This window comes from Chroicocephalus ridibundus, chromosome 16 (genome assembly GCF_963924245.1).
Source record: "Chroicocephalus ridibundus chromosome 16, bChrRid1.1, whole genome shotgun sequence".
NCBI lineage: Eukaryota > Metazoa > Chordata > Aves > Charadriiformes > Laridae > Chroicocephalus > Chroicocephalus ridibundus.
Window position 1 is genome coordinate 9006511 of NC_086299.1, and position 16136 is coordinate 9022646.

Below are 16136 nucleotides of genomic sequence, written 5' to 3' on the forward strand. Positions count from 1 at the left end.
TCCCTGACACTGAAACCTATATGTTCTCCCACAGAAGAGGGGTGAAAAAACAATCAACCTAAAAGCTAAGCTCGGAGCCAGACGGCATGTGCATCTGTTTAATTCGCCCACTATACCGAGGAAGTTTCAAACCTGGGTGACTCCACGACTCAAAGTCACAAGAGACAGCACCGGCTCGTTGCATCGGTCACACAGCTAGGATTTGCCCTTTTGGATTCTACCTCTTTGGAGAGGACAGACTTCCAATTTTAAAGGGCAACTGTACAAACAGGACATCGGAGTATTTATATTCCTCTCCAAGCACCGGCACAAGCAGCAGGGGTCTAGTGGGTGATTTATGAGGTGGGAATGCTTCTTTGAACTGTACGTTAGATGGGGGTTGCCTTTCAAGAGCGGAGAGGAACATACGACGGCGGTCTTTTCTGAAGAGCTCTCACAGTGGCTTTTACCCAGGTGTCCACAGCTGTTAGGTACTCAAAATGAAGTCCTCTCCTTCCATACTCTCTCTCTCTCACTCACATACAAAGTCAACACACCAGAGAAGGCCATTTTTCTTTTATTTATTTCCCAGAAGAGCTCTTCCTTGCACTTTCCAGACACGATACAAAACAAGCAACAGAATTTTGTTTCATGTACAGAAACAGTTTGTTGGAATATAAAGAGTTACTGGTGATCGTTACTGAAGAATGTTGGCTTATTCCAGGGGCACTTCAGTATTCCTGAGGAATAATCATTGATTTCTCCTTCCTTCCCACTGGGATAGTCCTAGTCATTAGTCACTGTTCCTGTAAAGCAAGAAGGCTTGTATTATTAAAAAGCCATTTGGGTTCCTGACATGGAAGGTGCTGCATGATGTAAAGCAAGCCACTCAGCTTTGTAACATTTCCAAAAGGTAGGCTAACGTTTTCATCCTTCGCTAGACTGAAAAGTTGAGTACGGAGAAGTGAAGCGGCTATTTTCATACCAGAAGCATGCCATGTTTTCATGCATATATGCCTTCATTCTAATAAAATGGGTACTTCAAAAAAACCCCAACGTTATAGTTCAAGTTAACTATTCACAAACTGAATAGAAATCTGATAGAAATCAAAGCCACAAAGGGCAGGAGGAAAGGCTCCGGTCGTCAGACTTCTTGAATGGTTGCACATCAGTATAATCCACACTGCAATCAAAGTACAAGGTTGTGTGTTTTGGGGGTGATAAATAAACAGGCTCAATAACCTGAAGAATAATGATTCTTTCCATTTTGCAAGGAAACCGTAAGGCCATGTAATTCCCAGCCATACTGGTCTAAGCCTTAAATAATTGCTAGATGTTGTTTTTAAATTCAGATGAAGTCACAGTGACACCCACTTGATCGAATTACTTAAAAAGCCCTCAGAATCTTATCACCACAAATTAAAACTTTTCTGCATTTTAAGTAGTGTCTTGGCCTAGATGAATGGTTATTGCCTTGGTGTTAGTGTTTCATGGTCAACTTGCTAACCCAAAGGATGGGCAGCGTGATGACACAAACAGCTGCAAAGTTGCTTTGTAATCTCCTGATTATTTGGTATCATGAAGGTCCTTTGTCCTCTCTCATTCTCACTTAGGATTCGGAATTAAGAACTTGATCCTGAAGAATCAAGACTCCAGACTTCATAAAGCCCTGAGTAACCTGACCTCAAAGCTGACCCCCGGTTGAGGTCTGACTAGATGACCTTCTTGAAGTCCTTTCCAACTTGAGTTATCCTGTGATCTTACGAACTTGATGGGTTTGGAAAACTAGAAATAATTTTGTTCAAGTTAATCTAAGTTAGACTTCTCTCTCTCTTAATAAAGCTGATTTTCTTGCAGGATCTCACATTTTGACAAGTTAGCATTTGAACAGAAACTGTTTTGTAAAGGAAGTCCTATAGGGTTTAGTATTTTCTAGGAAAAAAACAGATGAGTGATAATGCAACAATATTTTCCATGCTCCTAACCAACAGAAATGGAATAATTTCGTTGTAATAACCCTGGAGCCATTATCCGTGACACGACATTTTGAAGAGAATTAATGACATTAACCATTAGATGGCTTCATCCACATCTTTCCTCTCTCAGCATGTTCAGCCTCTTTGTGCCAGAGAAAGCTAGTGGAGACAGTGCACTGGAAACTATTTGTCTAGTCTTGTGCCATGCAGGCAGCTGCGCTTCTTCTGTGAAGTGTCCTTTCAATTACCTCATGCTCCGAAGGACCACCCTTGCTCCAGAGCACAGATTAGTCCTTAATCCAAACAAAATCCCTTACTGGGCTGACCTGAAAGTCAGATTTCTGTTGCCCAACGTCCCTAGTAACGAGCATCCTTGAATGAATAATGCGCTCTCAGAACATGTGAACAGGGCATTTGCCACTCACATGAAGCCACAGACACATCAATCCAGTTTCTTTTTGGAGACATAAATTGGAGGAATACCCTCAGGATGGTGTGGAAAGCTAACATGTTTTGATGTTAACACATCTGGCCAGGAGAGTCAGGCACAGAATTCTGAATCTGGGCCATAGCTGGCAGTATTGTAGCAGCTGCATCTAAGTCACAGTTTCTCTATATTGATATCCAAAATATTTTATTCTAAAGAAGTTGTTCAAGAATCTTGTTATTGTTTCCCTTTCTTTACTGAAGATAGTATTTGTAAACAGGTATGTCTGGTAGGGCTGCAGAAGGCTGGCAAAAGCTCATTGACCAGTAAATCCAAGGAGAACTGGACTCAACTTTCGCTCTAGATGTATCAGGAAAAAGCTTAAAAACACCTCCACGCCTCCTTCATTAGGCAGACGAGCAATACAGGGGCAATTTTTGCATTCTGTGTACTTGCCACGAAAAGCTCCTGGCAGAACAATTTACCTCAGTACTTTCTGAAGTGCTAAAATAACTATAAATATGTCCTGGTGGATGCCTCTCCATCAGTGAGATGCTTTGTGGATCTGAAATATGCACACACACCCCTTTTTATTCCACATACCACAATGACAAACTAGCATAAGAACAGCCCTTTTACATGTGAAGAAATAAAGAAAATATTAATGGAGTCAGTTTGTGGACTTTGTGCACTGTAGGCAGTTTGTGAGCTGACAAATGGTTCCTGCTAATTAATCTATTTTTAAATATTCTATCTCAACACCGTCAGTGATAATACTGAGCTCATTTAAATTATCCTCTTCAAAACTATTCAAAGTGTACAATTTCTTCAGACTAATTATTACATTACTATCCAGCCAAACAAGCCACAAAACTTACAAGTGATTAATGTTTTCATGTTGCAAAAAAACCCCCACAGAAGATCAAAGACCTGCTTCCACAGGCAGATCTACGTGACATGCTTCTTCCCAGTTCATCTCGTTCAAAGTCTGAAGACAGAATCTTACCACTAGTTTAGTTTGTCAGCTTTTCAAACATGTATTTTTTATTATACGTGTTTTCAGATTGTGGGAAAAACCTACCTGCGGGATCTGTTAAACTAATTCTGCGTATTCAGTCTAGTAACTTTACTGCTAAATGCACCAGATATTAAAAATTACTAAAGAGCAGGGGAACCACCCCCACTTCGCAACACAAGTTTCTCCTTACTAGTGCTCTTTTGGGAAAGGCAGAGGAATATCCATTTAAATGGTGTCTAGATGTACCGTTTAATGCTAACTTATAAACAGTTACCAGTTAATAGTAACTAGTACCGATACTTACTTTTACAAATTTACCATGGAGAAGATATGGAGACTGGAAGTCATGTTGACAATTGGAATAAGCCATTCCTAACCCCATCCCTGACCCAAAAGCGATAGGCCATGTCTTTCCTGTGGGGGAAAGCAAGCCGAGAGGAAAAGTTAAAGTCAAGAAAAGCTGTTCATTTCACATGACCGTAATAGCATTGTTAAACAAGCACCAAGAAAGAATAAATTACTGGAAGACACGTATTTGGCATTTTCAAGTTCTATGAGTCCTAAAATCAGCTAAAACCCAGACCACTTCAGAAGATCAAAAGTAAGATATCATATTTAGAATTTAATGGAGAGCAATCTCTGAATTCAAGATATTACTGAAAATTATGGTGTAATGAAAGCATAACTAAAACAGAATTTAGATCAGTTATAAAACCCTGGCAGGATTGGCATAAATTGATGTCTAGACACATGGCTTCAGCCATTTGGCTCAAGGTTTCCTGCAATTCCAAAATTTGAGCTGAGCACAGTAGGAGCTTTGAGAGATGTCACGCGTAACAACCATGTTACACAACAGTTAAAACTTTAGGTAACTCCATTTCAACTGAAAAGACCTGACCAGTTATGAAAGAATTGGTCTAACATGCTGATTAAGTTTTACACGCCTCAAAGATTTCTTGCTTTTAAACTGCACTTACAATGGACAGAAATTAGGAAACCAGGCACTCAAGATTACTGCACTATACTTACTTTTGAAGAAGATGACTGAGAAAACAATTCCTAATCCGAATCCAGCACCTGTAAGAAGAAACGCAGTGAGTGAGGACCAAGATAATGCAAAGTAATGGAAAAGGATTTAGTTCTCTACAGTAATTCTCAGGAATATCAGACTACAAGTTATTTCAGCACACCAACCAAAAATGTTCTTAAATAGCAATTCTGAAAAAAAATAATTCTTGCTTTCTTAAGTAACTGTAAGCAACTAATTCAGATTAGAATCCCAACATACCCAAGTACATTACCAGAAAGATTTGGAAAACAAACCAGACTCTCATCCCAGGGAAAGTTACTGAATTTCTGTCACCATCTACAATGTGGAATTAAGATTTATTTGGCTCATTGTCAGCAAATGAGAAACACTTAAACGAAAACTTATTGTGTCCTTGAGCTTTAGATTTTGCAGATGAATATCTTATTGTATTTCGTTTATCTCACTACTTTAACTACTTCAATGTGTGTCCTGAGGGCAGCAAAACTTTGATGCTTTGTGTTACCCTATACCTTGCAAAAGAAAGCTCCAGGCTGCTTATCTTTCACATCCACAACATTCATTATGGAGCATATTTAAACACATTAGGAATGAATGACTTTTCACATCCTTATACTATATATAGAAATAACTGCAGCGGTTGAAAAAAATTTATCCAGCACCATTAAAACATTCGGCTGGCACATTTAAAAATAATTTTTGCTTTCCTTGGAAAGTGCGCTTATGATTTTTTGCAAGAAGTCAGGCAAGTCTGCAAAACTCCTCTCATGACTCAATAAATGCAACAGTGAAAACTCTGAGCTCAGTGGGTAAATTCCACCTTTAGTTATACCCAGTAAAGACAAGAATTTTAGATAAGGTGCAGAAGTACAAAAGGTTAAAAAATGGGAAAAAAAATAAAATAAAATCACTCACGCGTATGCTCATTTAAAAAAAAATCCCTAACAGCTTTGGGTTTATTTTGCAGCAAACACATCCTGTTATGGGTTTCAGTTCTCTACTTTCAAAATAAGAAATCTAACTTAAGTTTTATTAATTAAAAGACTTTTTTTTTTTTTTAAATAGTCCTAAAAGTATGTGAACCTTCTTTAAGCTCCTGTTGAATGCATTACTAAGTGGGTTGAGTCCAGAACAATGCCAAAGAATCCTATACCCTCTTGGCGTATAGGAGTATGTTCCCTTTTTTTAAGTTTCCTTCTGCTCTTTAAACCTTTTTCCTTGCAAAAGGTATACTCCTATTGAGGCACAGATTATTAAAACAATACTTACTGCACTGCTGAGTAAATTAACTAAGCACCCCACGTTTTTTATTGATTAAAAAACCCTCAAATATTAGAACAGAGATGACCAAAGAGATGATCTGAGCAAACCCCCTTACGTTCACTCTCCTGTTAGGATTTCGATATCCATATTTACTGAGCGGTGGAAATCAGAGTTGCTTTTGAAAACTCTTTTCATTTTACTAGAGATTTTCAATTGTGACAGAGGTAACTACTTTACCAGGTCATTACAACTTGAGAGCAGGCTTACAAAACATGCAACTGCTGGGAAGAACTTTGACCGCCTGCCAAGTGGTCCTGACATAACTCCCCCAGACATTTTAGAAGCGGAGCATTTTGCAGAAGGTCAGGTTTTCACTCTAATCATTTGCACAGCTAAGGGAAAGTCTCAGCTCCTCAGATGCCTGCTCAGAGCTTCAGGCTTTTTCTGCATTTCAGACAGTAAGAGATACACTGCTCAGAGCATCTCGTATAAACAGCTCACTACTCATACTGTGTCACTGACCGGCATTTATACTCAGACTGGAAGAGACATCATGCATTACTAAGAGCAGCAGTTCATCCATGCTAATTCCTCCACTCCCCCTCCCCAAGTAGAGCCTTCCTCCGGTACCTTTGCTATAAAACAGCTGGTGTTGGCTCTCGCAGAATGTTTATGCTATTAAGGATAATTACTATCTTCAAGAATTCATCCAACGGACAACTGTTTGGCCCTCTGACCCAACTCCCTCTGCCAGCCTTTTCCTACAATACATAGTTAACGCTGCCTTTTTGGTTTGGGGCTGTTGTACTGTAGGTCTGAAAAGGACTTTCTAAAGGTAATGACTTTCTGTTCAGACAGCACGAGGTGTTGTTTGAACTGTCCGGTTCAGATGGCGTGTCACGCAGTGAGCGATACTGGTCCTACGCTTCCTGTCCAAGAAAAGATCCCCTCGGCCAATGCAAACAGTTTAGCTAATCAATGAGAAATGATTTACAGGATGACAAATTCTGCATCATCTGCGTGCAGAGCCCAGGCAGTTTCTAATATCACCACATTTTCCACGTTACCAGTCAAACCCACATTCTTCTCACCAGTGTGGTGGTAAACTGCTTGCTTTCTTGTCTTCAGAAAAGTCTGCACTAAGGAAGCAGCTATAGTTAATACAGTTTCTTTCCATCTACATCCAGAAATAATCATTATCTTGTATTCTCTTCACCTCCTTCAGATGCTCTCTCACATTACACCCCCGTTTGTAAGGCCTCCACACAGATGCCATCAACGCTGCTTCCTGTTGGCCACGGCGGAAGCTACAGGATATGCTTAAAAGGTGAAAAATTTATTATTTCTGCCAACTGCAATTCAGCCTAAGCCTAAAACAAAACCTAGGTCTTCCCCCCCACTAATACCAAGCACCACTGTTAAGCAGATGTGGTCCAGCATGACTGACTTGTTAAGACAGAATGGTCTTCAGAAAGCTTTTTTCTGAAGTAGTGATAAGCCTGGTTCTAGGGAAGGGATTCTTCTTTTTCATGAAAATGCACAGTGTCAATTTTAGAAGCTATCACTGCGCCCTATTGCAGCGGGAAGGGGAGTAGAGTGCCTGATTAGTTTAAAAAGATGACGGTAAGATATGTAGCACCTAGCTTTATGTAATGAAAATGCTACAGAAAAGTAAAGGAGGAGATCTAAGAGCTAATGCTTTTTTTGTTTGAAGTACAAGAAGGCAATTTGAGAAACGAAGCCAAACAAGTACCTTAGCTTCCCTGTCCCAAAGGCAGTTTGGTTCATCCCGTCTCTTCCTGAGGAACAGGTTACCATCTACGCTGAAAACTGTTGCTGATCCCAACATCCAATCGACAAGAAATGCTCAGATCTGCCCTCTCACGTCAGCCAGCGCACATACAGCATTTGCTCTTTTCTACTTGGTTTTAACGTGTAAGCATTGGTTTTAACTTAAAACCAGAAGCTTTAGCTACATTTAGTTCCTTAGCCCGTCTGGTTAAGAATCTATTTCTGTGGATAGTTTGTCACTCATCCTCATTCCACTAGAAAGTATTTGTGGTTATGTGGTCATTTCCTGTGTCTCCAGGACCAAGGGGGAGCTAAACCATCTTGCTTTGGAAGCCAAGTAATGCATTTCACTTTAATTCTATATAAAGTTACACCAGAGATAAACAATGGCAGAGCTGTTGATGAGTTTTACAGGTTTAAGTTCTCACATGCTCAATTTCCTTTTAAAGAGGCAACATGTTGCTTCAAAGAGCCTCCCACCTGACCAGGGGACACTCGGTCTGCAGCTGTTTCTACTAAAGATCAGCACCTCTAGGCCAGGCTTTAACTTCATAACAATAAAACATGAAAGGTTTATCTTACAATAAAAACAAACGAACATGGAAAAGCTAAGGGCTTGATCCATGCCGGGCACATTTTCCCCTCCCTTTCTTGCATGACAGACTCTTTGGAGGAAAAGGCCACAGGAAAGAGTACAACGCATTTTTCACCTCCTCTGACAGTTTAAAATGTTTAACTAGAAAAACAGTCTCTTCCACCCTGCATTTATCATTTCAGCTTAAACTCATTTACAGTCAGTGTCAACAGGGGACAGGACAGTTCTACGGACATCTTATTCCCGCCCTCCAGTAAGTGTCCTGGCCGTACAGACCAGCACAGCCACACGGAACTGGTATTAGGCAGAAAGCCCAGTCTCCCAAACTTTTTCATTCTACTTTTTTGGCTCATACACCTTCCAAGAAAAATGTCACAGTACCTCAAATCAATCTAACACACAGAAGAGCACGCGCCGTATACCCAACAGGACATCATAAAAGTGTCTCGGAGAGAAACACAAATCTTTGGTATGGGCTCCTGCCCCATAAGAACATCTGGGAAAAGCTTTTTGTATGAATTTAATCAACAGTCCCTCCAACAGCGATACTACACAGTCCTTTCCTAGGGTAGCTATGGGCTGAAGCAGCTATTAAGACTGCCACACCTATACAGACTTTTCTTCAATAGCCTGAAACTTAAAATAGAAGGATTAAAATATGCTCATTGACATCTGGCAATACGTTGCTGTTACTATAGCAGCTGCAAGTTTTTAAATTACTTAATAGTTTTCTTTTTGTCATCAGATTAATTTCCTCCGCCATTCCTTACTCACAAATACAAAACAGAGAGCTTCACCCTCCTCTTCTTCAGATTCTGCTATTTTACAGTTAAAAGAACTAAATGATTGAAATAAAATGAGGAACGAGCTCCTGGAAGATGGCTTCTTGTTCTAAGAAAATCGCAACCACTCTGTACAGACAAGACTCTCTAAAACAGGTCACGGACTTGTCCCAACAGAGAAGATTTCTTCCCAACTAGAAAGAGCTTCATTTAGGATCAAGAAAATCTATCAAGCTCCATTAGTTTCTCTCTGGGGACAGTGACAGCAACAGCTTAAAGGTCCAACAGCAGATCTCATCCACGGGTCCACTGCACTGGACATTCCAAATAAGCATCAGCTCCATCCAGCACTAAAATTTGCTTTAGGTTAGGAAATACCCAAGAAAAGTCAAGATCTTCAAAACAGAACAAAACAAAAGGTAAGGAACTCTCAAAACTATATTCTCCCTCCTGTTGTAGGGTGTTCTCTCTTACACCCCTCCAATCCCACTTTGACAAGATGCATAGATAATTGTTTTGCAAAAATGGGGAGGAAAGCCTTCTTCATACACCAGGGCCTTTATAGGGCAGCACTTCGCACCAGTTAGAAATCTGAGACCATGAAATCACTTATTTACAGAGAGAATTAATTTTAAGCAGACTCTTAGCAAGGTCTTTCATGGCAGGAATCAGATTTTCTTCAAACACCAACTTAGAAGCTTTCATTCTCATCTCCCCCGTTGTGTGGATTGTTTACATAGCAGACAGAAAAATGAGCAAGGACACAGAAGAAAACATTGTGAAACTATATACCAAGTACTCGAGGAAGAAGCAGGAAAAAAGCGTGTTTTGTTTTATTCTAGCATTTGACTGTAGTAACATAGAATACTTGGAATGACAGAATATAAATATCCAAATACCATTATAATACAAAAATCCCGACATGCTTTCTGGGGCCGCTTTCACCCTTAAGCACTCCTGCAGCTCAACCGCTGCCCAAACCTTAGATAAACATCAGCACTTTTGCAGATGGACACACAGCAGCAGGAGGTATCGCTGTTAGCCCATGATCTCCCAAGCGATCACAGCTATAGTCTCGTAGCTGGACCAGAAACTTTTCATCCTCGCACTGGTGAATGAGCTGGTGAGACGGGAGGGCACACACATTTCCTCTCTCTTTTAAAAGGGGGAGAAGAGTGGAAGCTGCTCTTTGGCATTTCTGTTGTGTGACAGCACAACAAAGGATCTCATCAACACTGCACCAAACTTTCAGACAAAATCTGGGTTGCACTGGCTTTAGAAGCACATATATAAGAAATCAGCAAGATACTCATAATACAGAAAATATACCTCTGACAGAAAACTCTACCTTGTCTTACTGCAATAAAATATCCCACCATTGAAAACGATGGCATTGCTGAAAAGAAAAGTTTTGCTAGAGTAAACACATCCACATTTTCCTTCTGCAAGCCTAACTGAGGGTTGGCAATCATGCTTCTTCACACCCAGTCAACGTAGGTTGACCATTACTGACGTCTACTGGCCCGTCTAAGAAATAGAGGCAATTTAGAGCAAGTAGTATTACGGTGGCATCTCACTAACAGAAAAGAAGCCTGATCCTTATCAAGTCTCTCGCTATTAATTTATTACCATCAAGAATGTGCCAGCAGCCCCACATTTCTCAGAGAACTATATCTGATACAACAAAGAGTTGTTCCCACCTACTGCTGTAACATCTCAAGGACCAAAGGAGTGGTTTAGGATATCACTTGGCTATAGTCCCCTTCCCCTGGACAGTGTCACAGTGTGCCACCTCCCAAACAAGGCACAGCTGGCATCTTACCAACACACTAATGCGGAGGACAAGAAAGTCAGTGCACTTTGGATTCACTTCCAGCAGAGGGGATCTTACGTAGTCTGGGGTTTTAAATGGCTGCACTATCAGACAGACGTCACAGCTCTTCTTTCCGGTTTTCTTGCACACCAGAAGCATTGCCAAGAGCAGGCTGGAACAAGGGTCGAGCAGGGCTTCCCCCACCGTCGCTCACGGCTTCGGTTAGTGAGCTGATCGGGCGCACCTAGGCAGGGCAGAGGTTCCTGACTCAGTCGGATGGCCAGCCAAGAGGAACAGCAGGACACAATGCAGTTAGGAGAAGAGAGACCTGGATTCCTACAGATTTTCCTGTCTTTTTCTTCCAAAAGAAGAGAATAGACTCCTAATTTGTAGACAGTCATTGTGTTCAGAACTCTGCTAATAACATAACTAAATACTGCTTTTTAAGTAATGATTTTTTACTAAAAGCCTATTCTCAGACCACATTTGTGCACCTCTTCCAAATAAAGCATTTTTCCGTTGGCTGTACAGCCTCCCTACGCAGCCTAAGCCATAAGCAGTTAATATTTACACTACTTGGTCTGCTATAAGATACAACTAGTAGAATTGGATCTTCTCCTGTGTGACAAAGGAAAGTAACTTGGGGTTACAAACAAAGCTCACATAACAATGCAGTTATGTGCTCACATAATATTAGTGTTCTCCAGTTTTAAAAACAAAATCCCAAATGACGAAAAAGTCTTTTGACCTGGTAGCTAAGGCTGGATGGCCACATTACAATTGCTAAGCAAAAAAAACACTTCAAAACAGGAATTTCAGGATTTTTGTATATTTAGAGAAAGTCTAATCCAGTTTTCAGAAAGTATAATCAAGTTTTATCATTATATAGACTGACTTTATCCTATTCATAACCATGTGAAGGATAATTTAAAAATACTGACATTGCAATCCATACAATGATTCTTTCTGAAACATTCAATCTGTGGAATGACACAAACAATACCATTTCACCCATGCCATTAACAGAAACAGCTATTCAAGCAGGCCAGATGATGCAAGCCAGAAGAAATCATGTTAACAGTTGCATGAGAACTGAAAGTGCCCTTTTCTCTTAAAAAATTCCTATTAAATGGAAATTAGAAGTGTTTTATTCTCAGATGTCAAAACAGAGGATTAGAGGAAAATGAACATTACTACACTGGGTTATTTACAAGCTTCCAGACTGAATTTTGGTCAAACACAGACCTACATCAAAACATTTGTCTCCTGCAAAAAAAAAAAAAAAAAAAAAAGAACTTCAACACAGCAACTTAACACACCAGCCAAGAAGCAAACAGCTTTCCCAGGTCTGCCTTTCAATATCAGGTAAATGACAGTGTTCAGCTCATTTAAAACTACACCGGTTTCAAGACAAACCAAGACACACAGGCACACAACTCTCCCTCCCCTTATACACATACTCTTTGTTGCCTCCTTGTTCCCTGGAAATAGCATATAATAATAATTTGTCCAAAATTATAGCCTTGCAGAGAAAAAACAAATCTGTCAGTCCTTCGTGAGTAACTATCTTTCCACATAAACAGGCACGAACTATCAATTAGTTAAATAAACAAACCCTTTAAACAGGGTTTGAAGCTGGTAGGATGAAAGAAGACCACAATACTATTTACTTCCCCTTCCCTTCTCCACAGAGCCCTACTGATAAAAAAGAAGAAATGATTGTGAAGGCTGGAGAGGACACAGGACTTTATAAAGCTTTTCAAGCTGGAAAGAAAAAGAAAGCCCCTGTAGTTCAATTCTCCTTCCCACACATGAAATAAGCAACTTTTCTCATGGGTAAGAAAAATCAGTATCAGGAAGAAAGATCAAACAGAAAGTTAAATTATTTGAATGACTGCACAGGAGAAAAGTCTTGAGAATAGTGTGAAGCTGGAGTCAGTATGATTTGGATCACCCATCGGGGAAACCACCTGGTCAGCCAAGAAAGCACAACCCAGCCCACTCCACACAAACCACTGTGTCTACAGCTAGATTTAGAAGAGGCAGAGGAACAAAAATACCTAGGCCCACCCTCATAATTAGCAAAACAAATAAATGTCAGACCTAATAAAAAGGAGGTGAGCACATAAACTCCATTTAACAATGTTTTAATGCTTTGTGCAGGCATACAGAGGTTTACAGAACTTAACTCTTTGAAATTAAACACTGTCTTAACAATGCCTGACAACATAGTCTATTTTGAACTAACAGGAAAAAAAAAAATCATTGTAATACTAAATTACAAGATGCACACAGGTAGTGACCAGGAGGTAAAAAATATAATACGTCATTTCAAAAGACGTAATGTAAGATAAATGTATATTTTGGACATTTTAGTGGCAGGAGATCAAGTTTTCTTGATCCTATTACAAGATAGGACAGGCTGCATAGCCCCCAGCTATTATTTAATACTATTAATACTATTTGATACTGTTGCTAATAAAGTCATCCTGATAGCTGCTACCTCCCCTTCTCACTCTCTTCTGCTTCCCATGTCCTTCCAGCTCTCAAATTAATCCACAGGAGTGATCTGTCTCTATCATTCTCACAGACGCTGCAAAACTGTCATGCATGCAAAATTTCAGAAATTCAGCGCTCTCCTCTATTTACAGGATCTGGAATGGGAAAACACAGGGCTAATTACAATGTTTTCCCCAAGCCATTGGCTGGAAAGAGCTCTCTTGCAATAGTGCTCAGGAAGGATGTGAAGGACGTACAGGAAGGAAACTGTGGCCACCAAAAGGAAAAGTCCAACGAAGTAGTGAGGATTTGGTAAACTTCTATATCCCACAATACAAGCAATAAGTAAAAAAGTTCGTTCATTTTCTTTCTTTCTTTTCTTTCTTTCCAGTTTTCAACTGCCCTTGATAGTTTATCCGAAACTCCAGCAAACTTTGCAGTAACATTACAAAAACAATCATCACAAGCACATGTGTATTTCAAGTCCCTGCAAAGAAAACAATCATTTCCACTGAGATAGCCTGAGAAAGTTTGTGTTGTTAGCACTCAGTTAACAGTTTGCACAACTAGGCCATTGACTCACTTCACATTTAAAGGCCATCATCATCTTCAGTCACAAACTACTGGAGTATGAAGCAACTTCTGCGTTGTTCTGACTTCCAAAGTTCATACCGAGTCATTTGTTGTTAATACCACAAAGGAAGTTGTCAGCACAGATGCTTCAGTTACTGGATCAATCGTAAAAGCACACAAAACAGAAAAATGCTATCACACATGAAGAGAAACATGTGTCTGAGGCCACCACACTGGGTTTAGCGCTAGGGATAAAATTAAAGAGCTGCAGCCCATATGCCCTTTTTGGGTAATCTAATGAAAAACATGAATTTTACTGAGACCTCTACTCAATGCCATCGTGAAGCTAACACTGGGAATGCTTGGTCTAGAGCACTACTGCAGAAAGTCTAAGCCCATTTTCTTTCTTCTGTTACCACTTTAGGATGGAAGAAAATACCAAATTAAAACAAAAGGCCTGTTGAAGAGACATGCTGCATCAAAAATCAACCCTGTATTCACGTCTTTAGGCCTCCTGGAGAGACTTTCCACGTACAGGATTCCTACATGTACAGCTGCGGCATGGAACAAGTTCTTGTTTATAATTTGGCATACTTAATATTTTATGATAAAGCAACTGATGCTATGGAAACATAAACATATCTGGGTATGTTTGTCAGACAAACCTGAATAGAATTTCATAAGGCAAAACACTGCTCTGGAGCACTTGACACTTTTCAAAGGCTAGTTATAAACAATGGAAGTTTCAGTTTACTTAACATTATTAAACATCTTTCCTAATGGAAAAGCATTAGGCAACCAAAACCCTGAGCTCCTCATCAGCTTTCAAGAATAAGGCCACTACAGCAACAAGAAATAAACATCCATATTTCTCAGATATTATTTAAGGTTCTAAAAGAGACTTCTGCAACAACATGGAATGCATACCTTTCGTGTCAGATACTTCACTCCTTGCTCTATACATTGCTTTTAAAGATTTGATTGTGTATACACATTTCATAAAGCCACAACCTCCATCCAGTCCATTTGCCAGCCTGTCACATGAAGAGCACTGAACTGCGCATACACAATTACGATCACTCATAAAACTCACAGTTTTAAGTGAAATGTTGTGAATGGTTTGATGTAGATCTGAAGTACTGCACACATGTGCATAATCCTAACTTTACAGACAAACACGCATTGAAGAAAAACAATGGAACTATTCCCCTATGTAAATAAAAGGCACAACAATCTGCAGGGCTGGGACACCGGACGGAAAGCTGCTCAATGTCAAACTGCGCACACTGTACTAAGTAACACATGCCAAAGCTATCAGTGTGACACACTGCGTATTGCTTTTAATAAACACAGCCCACCTCGTACCCTGAGTGATGTGAACAGCTCTGCACAAACAGATTTCGAAAACCAAGCCGTAGTCATAGTGAAACTAAAGGCAGGCAAGGTCGTGGCACTGAAGGACCCAGTTATGCCTACCCGGGGCCCATTCATTCAGGCCAGGAGGCGGCCACCCGGCCGCGGAGCTCAGCGCAGAGGGAGATTTCCCTGGGAAACCTCTCATTTTCAACACAGAGAGTAACCAGAGACCAAAACCGACCCTCCGCTGCCGGATCGCGGGTAAGCCAGGGCCGGGCCGGGGAGAAGAGCCCCGGGGAGGCCGTGGCAGAGGGCCCAGCGAGGGTCCCTGCCCGCGGCCAAGGTCACCTTGCCAGGCCCGGGCCGCCCGGCGCCCTCCCTCCCTCCCTCCCACCGCGGCGGTCCCCGGCCCCCGGGGGCACCGCTGCTCTCCACTAAGGGAGGAGCCGCAGGACACCCCGCCCGGCCCCCCAGCGCGGCGAGGCCGCCGCCGACCTAGGCCGGGCCCGGAGCGTCGGGGAGCACCGGGCCTCACAGGGCCCTTCCTCGCCGGGACCGGCCGCGCCGCAGGACCGGGCGGGCGGCGGCCCTTCCAGCCCCGAGGCGCCCGGCCAACCGGCACCGCTCCTCCCCGGGTCCTCCCCCTCCGCCCTGCCCTCCCCGCCCTTACCCAGCTTGACGGCAGAGTCTGCCATACACCGGTCCCACTTCCTGCCCAGCTCGCCCTCCGACGCCATCTTGGCCGTCCCCTCCCACCTCAGGCCGTGCCCTGGCCTCCTCCCCCGCGCAACTCTCGCGATATCTGACGGCGCGACGGCGCGGGCAAGCGGCCGAGCGCCAGATCTCGCGAGATTTCCCACACACACATACACACACTCTCTCCCTGTCCCGGCCGCCGTTGTCAAGGTTACCGGCGGGAGGGTGCCATGGCGGCCCCGCTCGACCTTGGGTCCGGCCCAAAAGCCCGTTTTTCCCCGTAGGCCCCGAGCCATCACAGCCCTAGCCCTTCCTGGGCC

The 16136-nt window shown here is 41.8% G+C and overlaps 1 protein-coding gene across 1 annotated transcript; it reads right to left on the bottom strand.

The window, feature by feature from the left end:
* Positions 1–540: 540 nt before the first annotated feature.
* MICOS10 (mitochondrial contact site and cristae organizing system subunit 10) lies at positions 541–15901 on the bottom strand. The gene is made up of 4 exons (XM_063353570.1): positions 15791–15901; positions 4430–4477; positions 3705–3814; positions 541–785 (listed from the first exon to the last, which is right to left on the bottom strand). The coding sequence occupies exons 1-4, from the start codon at positions 15855–15857 to the stop codon at positions 777–779; spliced, it is 234 nt and encodes a 77-aa protein (XP_063209640.1). The 5' UTR covers positions 15858–15901; the 3' UTR covers positions 541–776.
* Between the last annotated feature and the right edge of the window lie 235 nt (positions 15902–16136).

What these genes read in the sequence shown, in the direction of transcription:
- MICOS10 (XM_063353570.1), bottom strand. Translation starts at nt 15,857, where the DNA reads ATGGCGTCGGAGGGCGAGCTGGGCAGGAAGTGGGACCGGTGTATGGCA. An exon ending in AGACTCTGCCGTCAAGCTGG is followed by an intron (nt 4,478 to 15,790) that starts GTAAGGGCGGGG and finishes TTCTTCTTACAG; the next exon opens with GTGCTGGATTCGGATTAGGA. An exon ending in CTCAGTCATCTTCTTCAAAA is followed by an intron (nt 3,815 to 4,429) that starts GTAAGTATAGTG and finishes TTTCCCCCACAG; the next exon opens with GAAAGACATGGCCTATCGCT.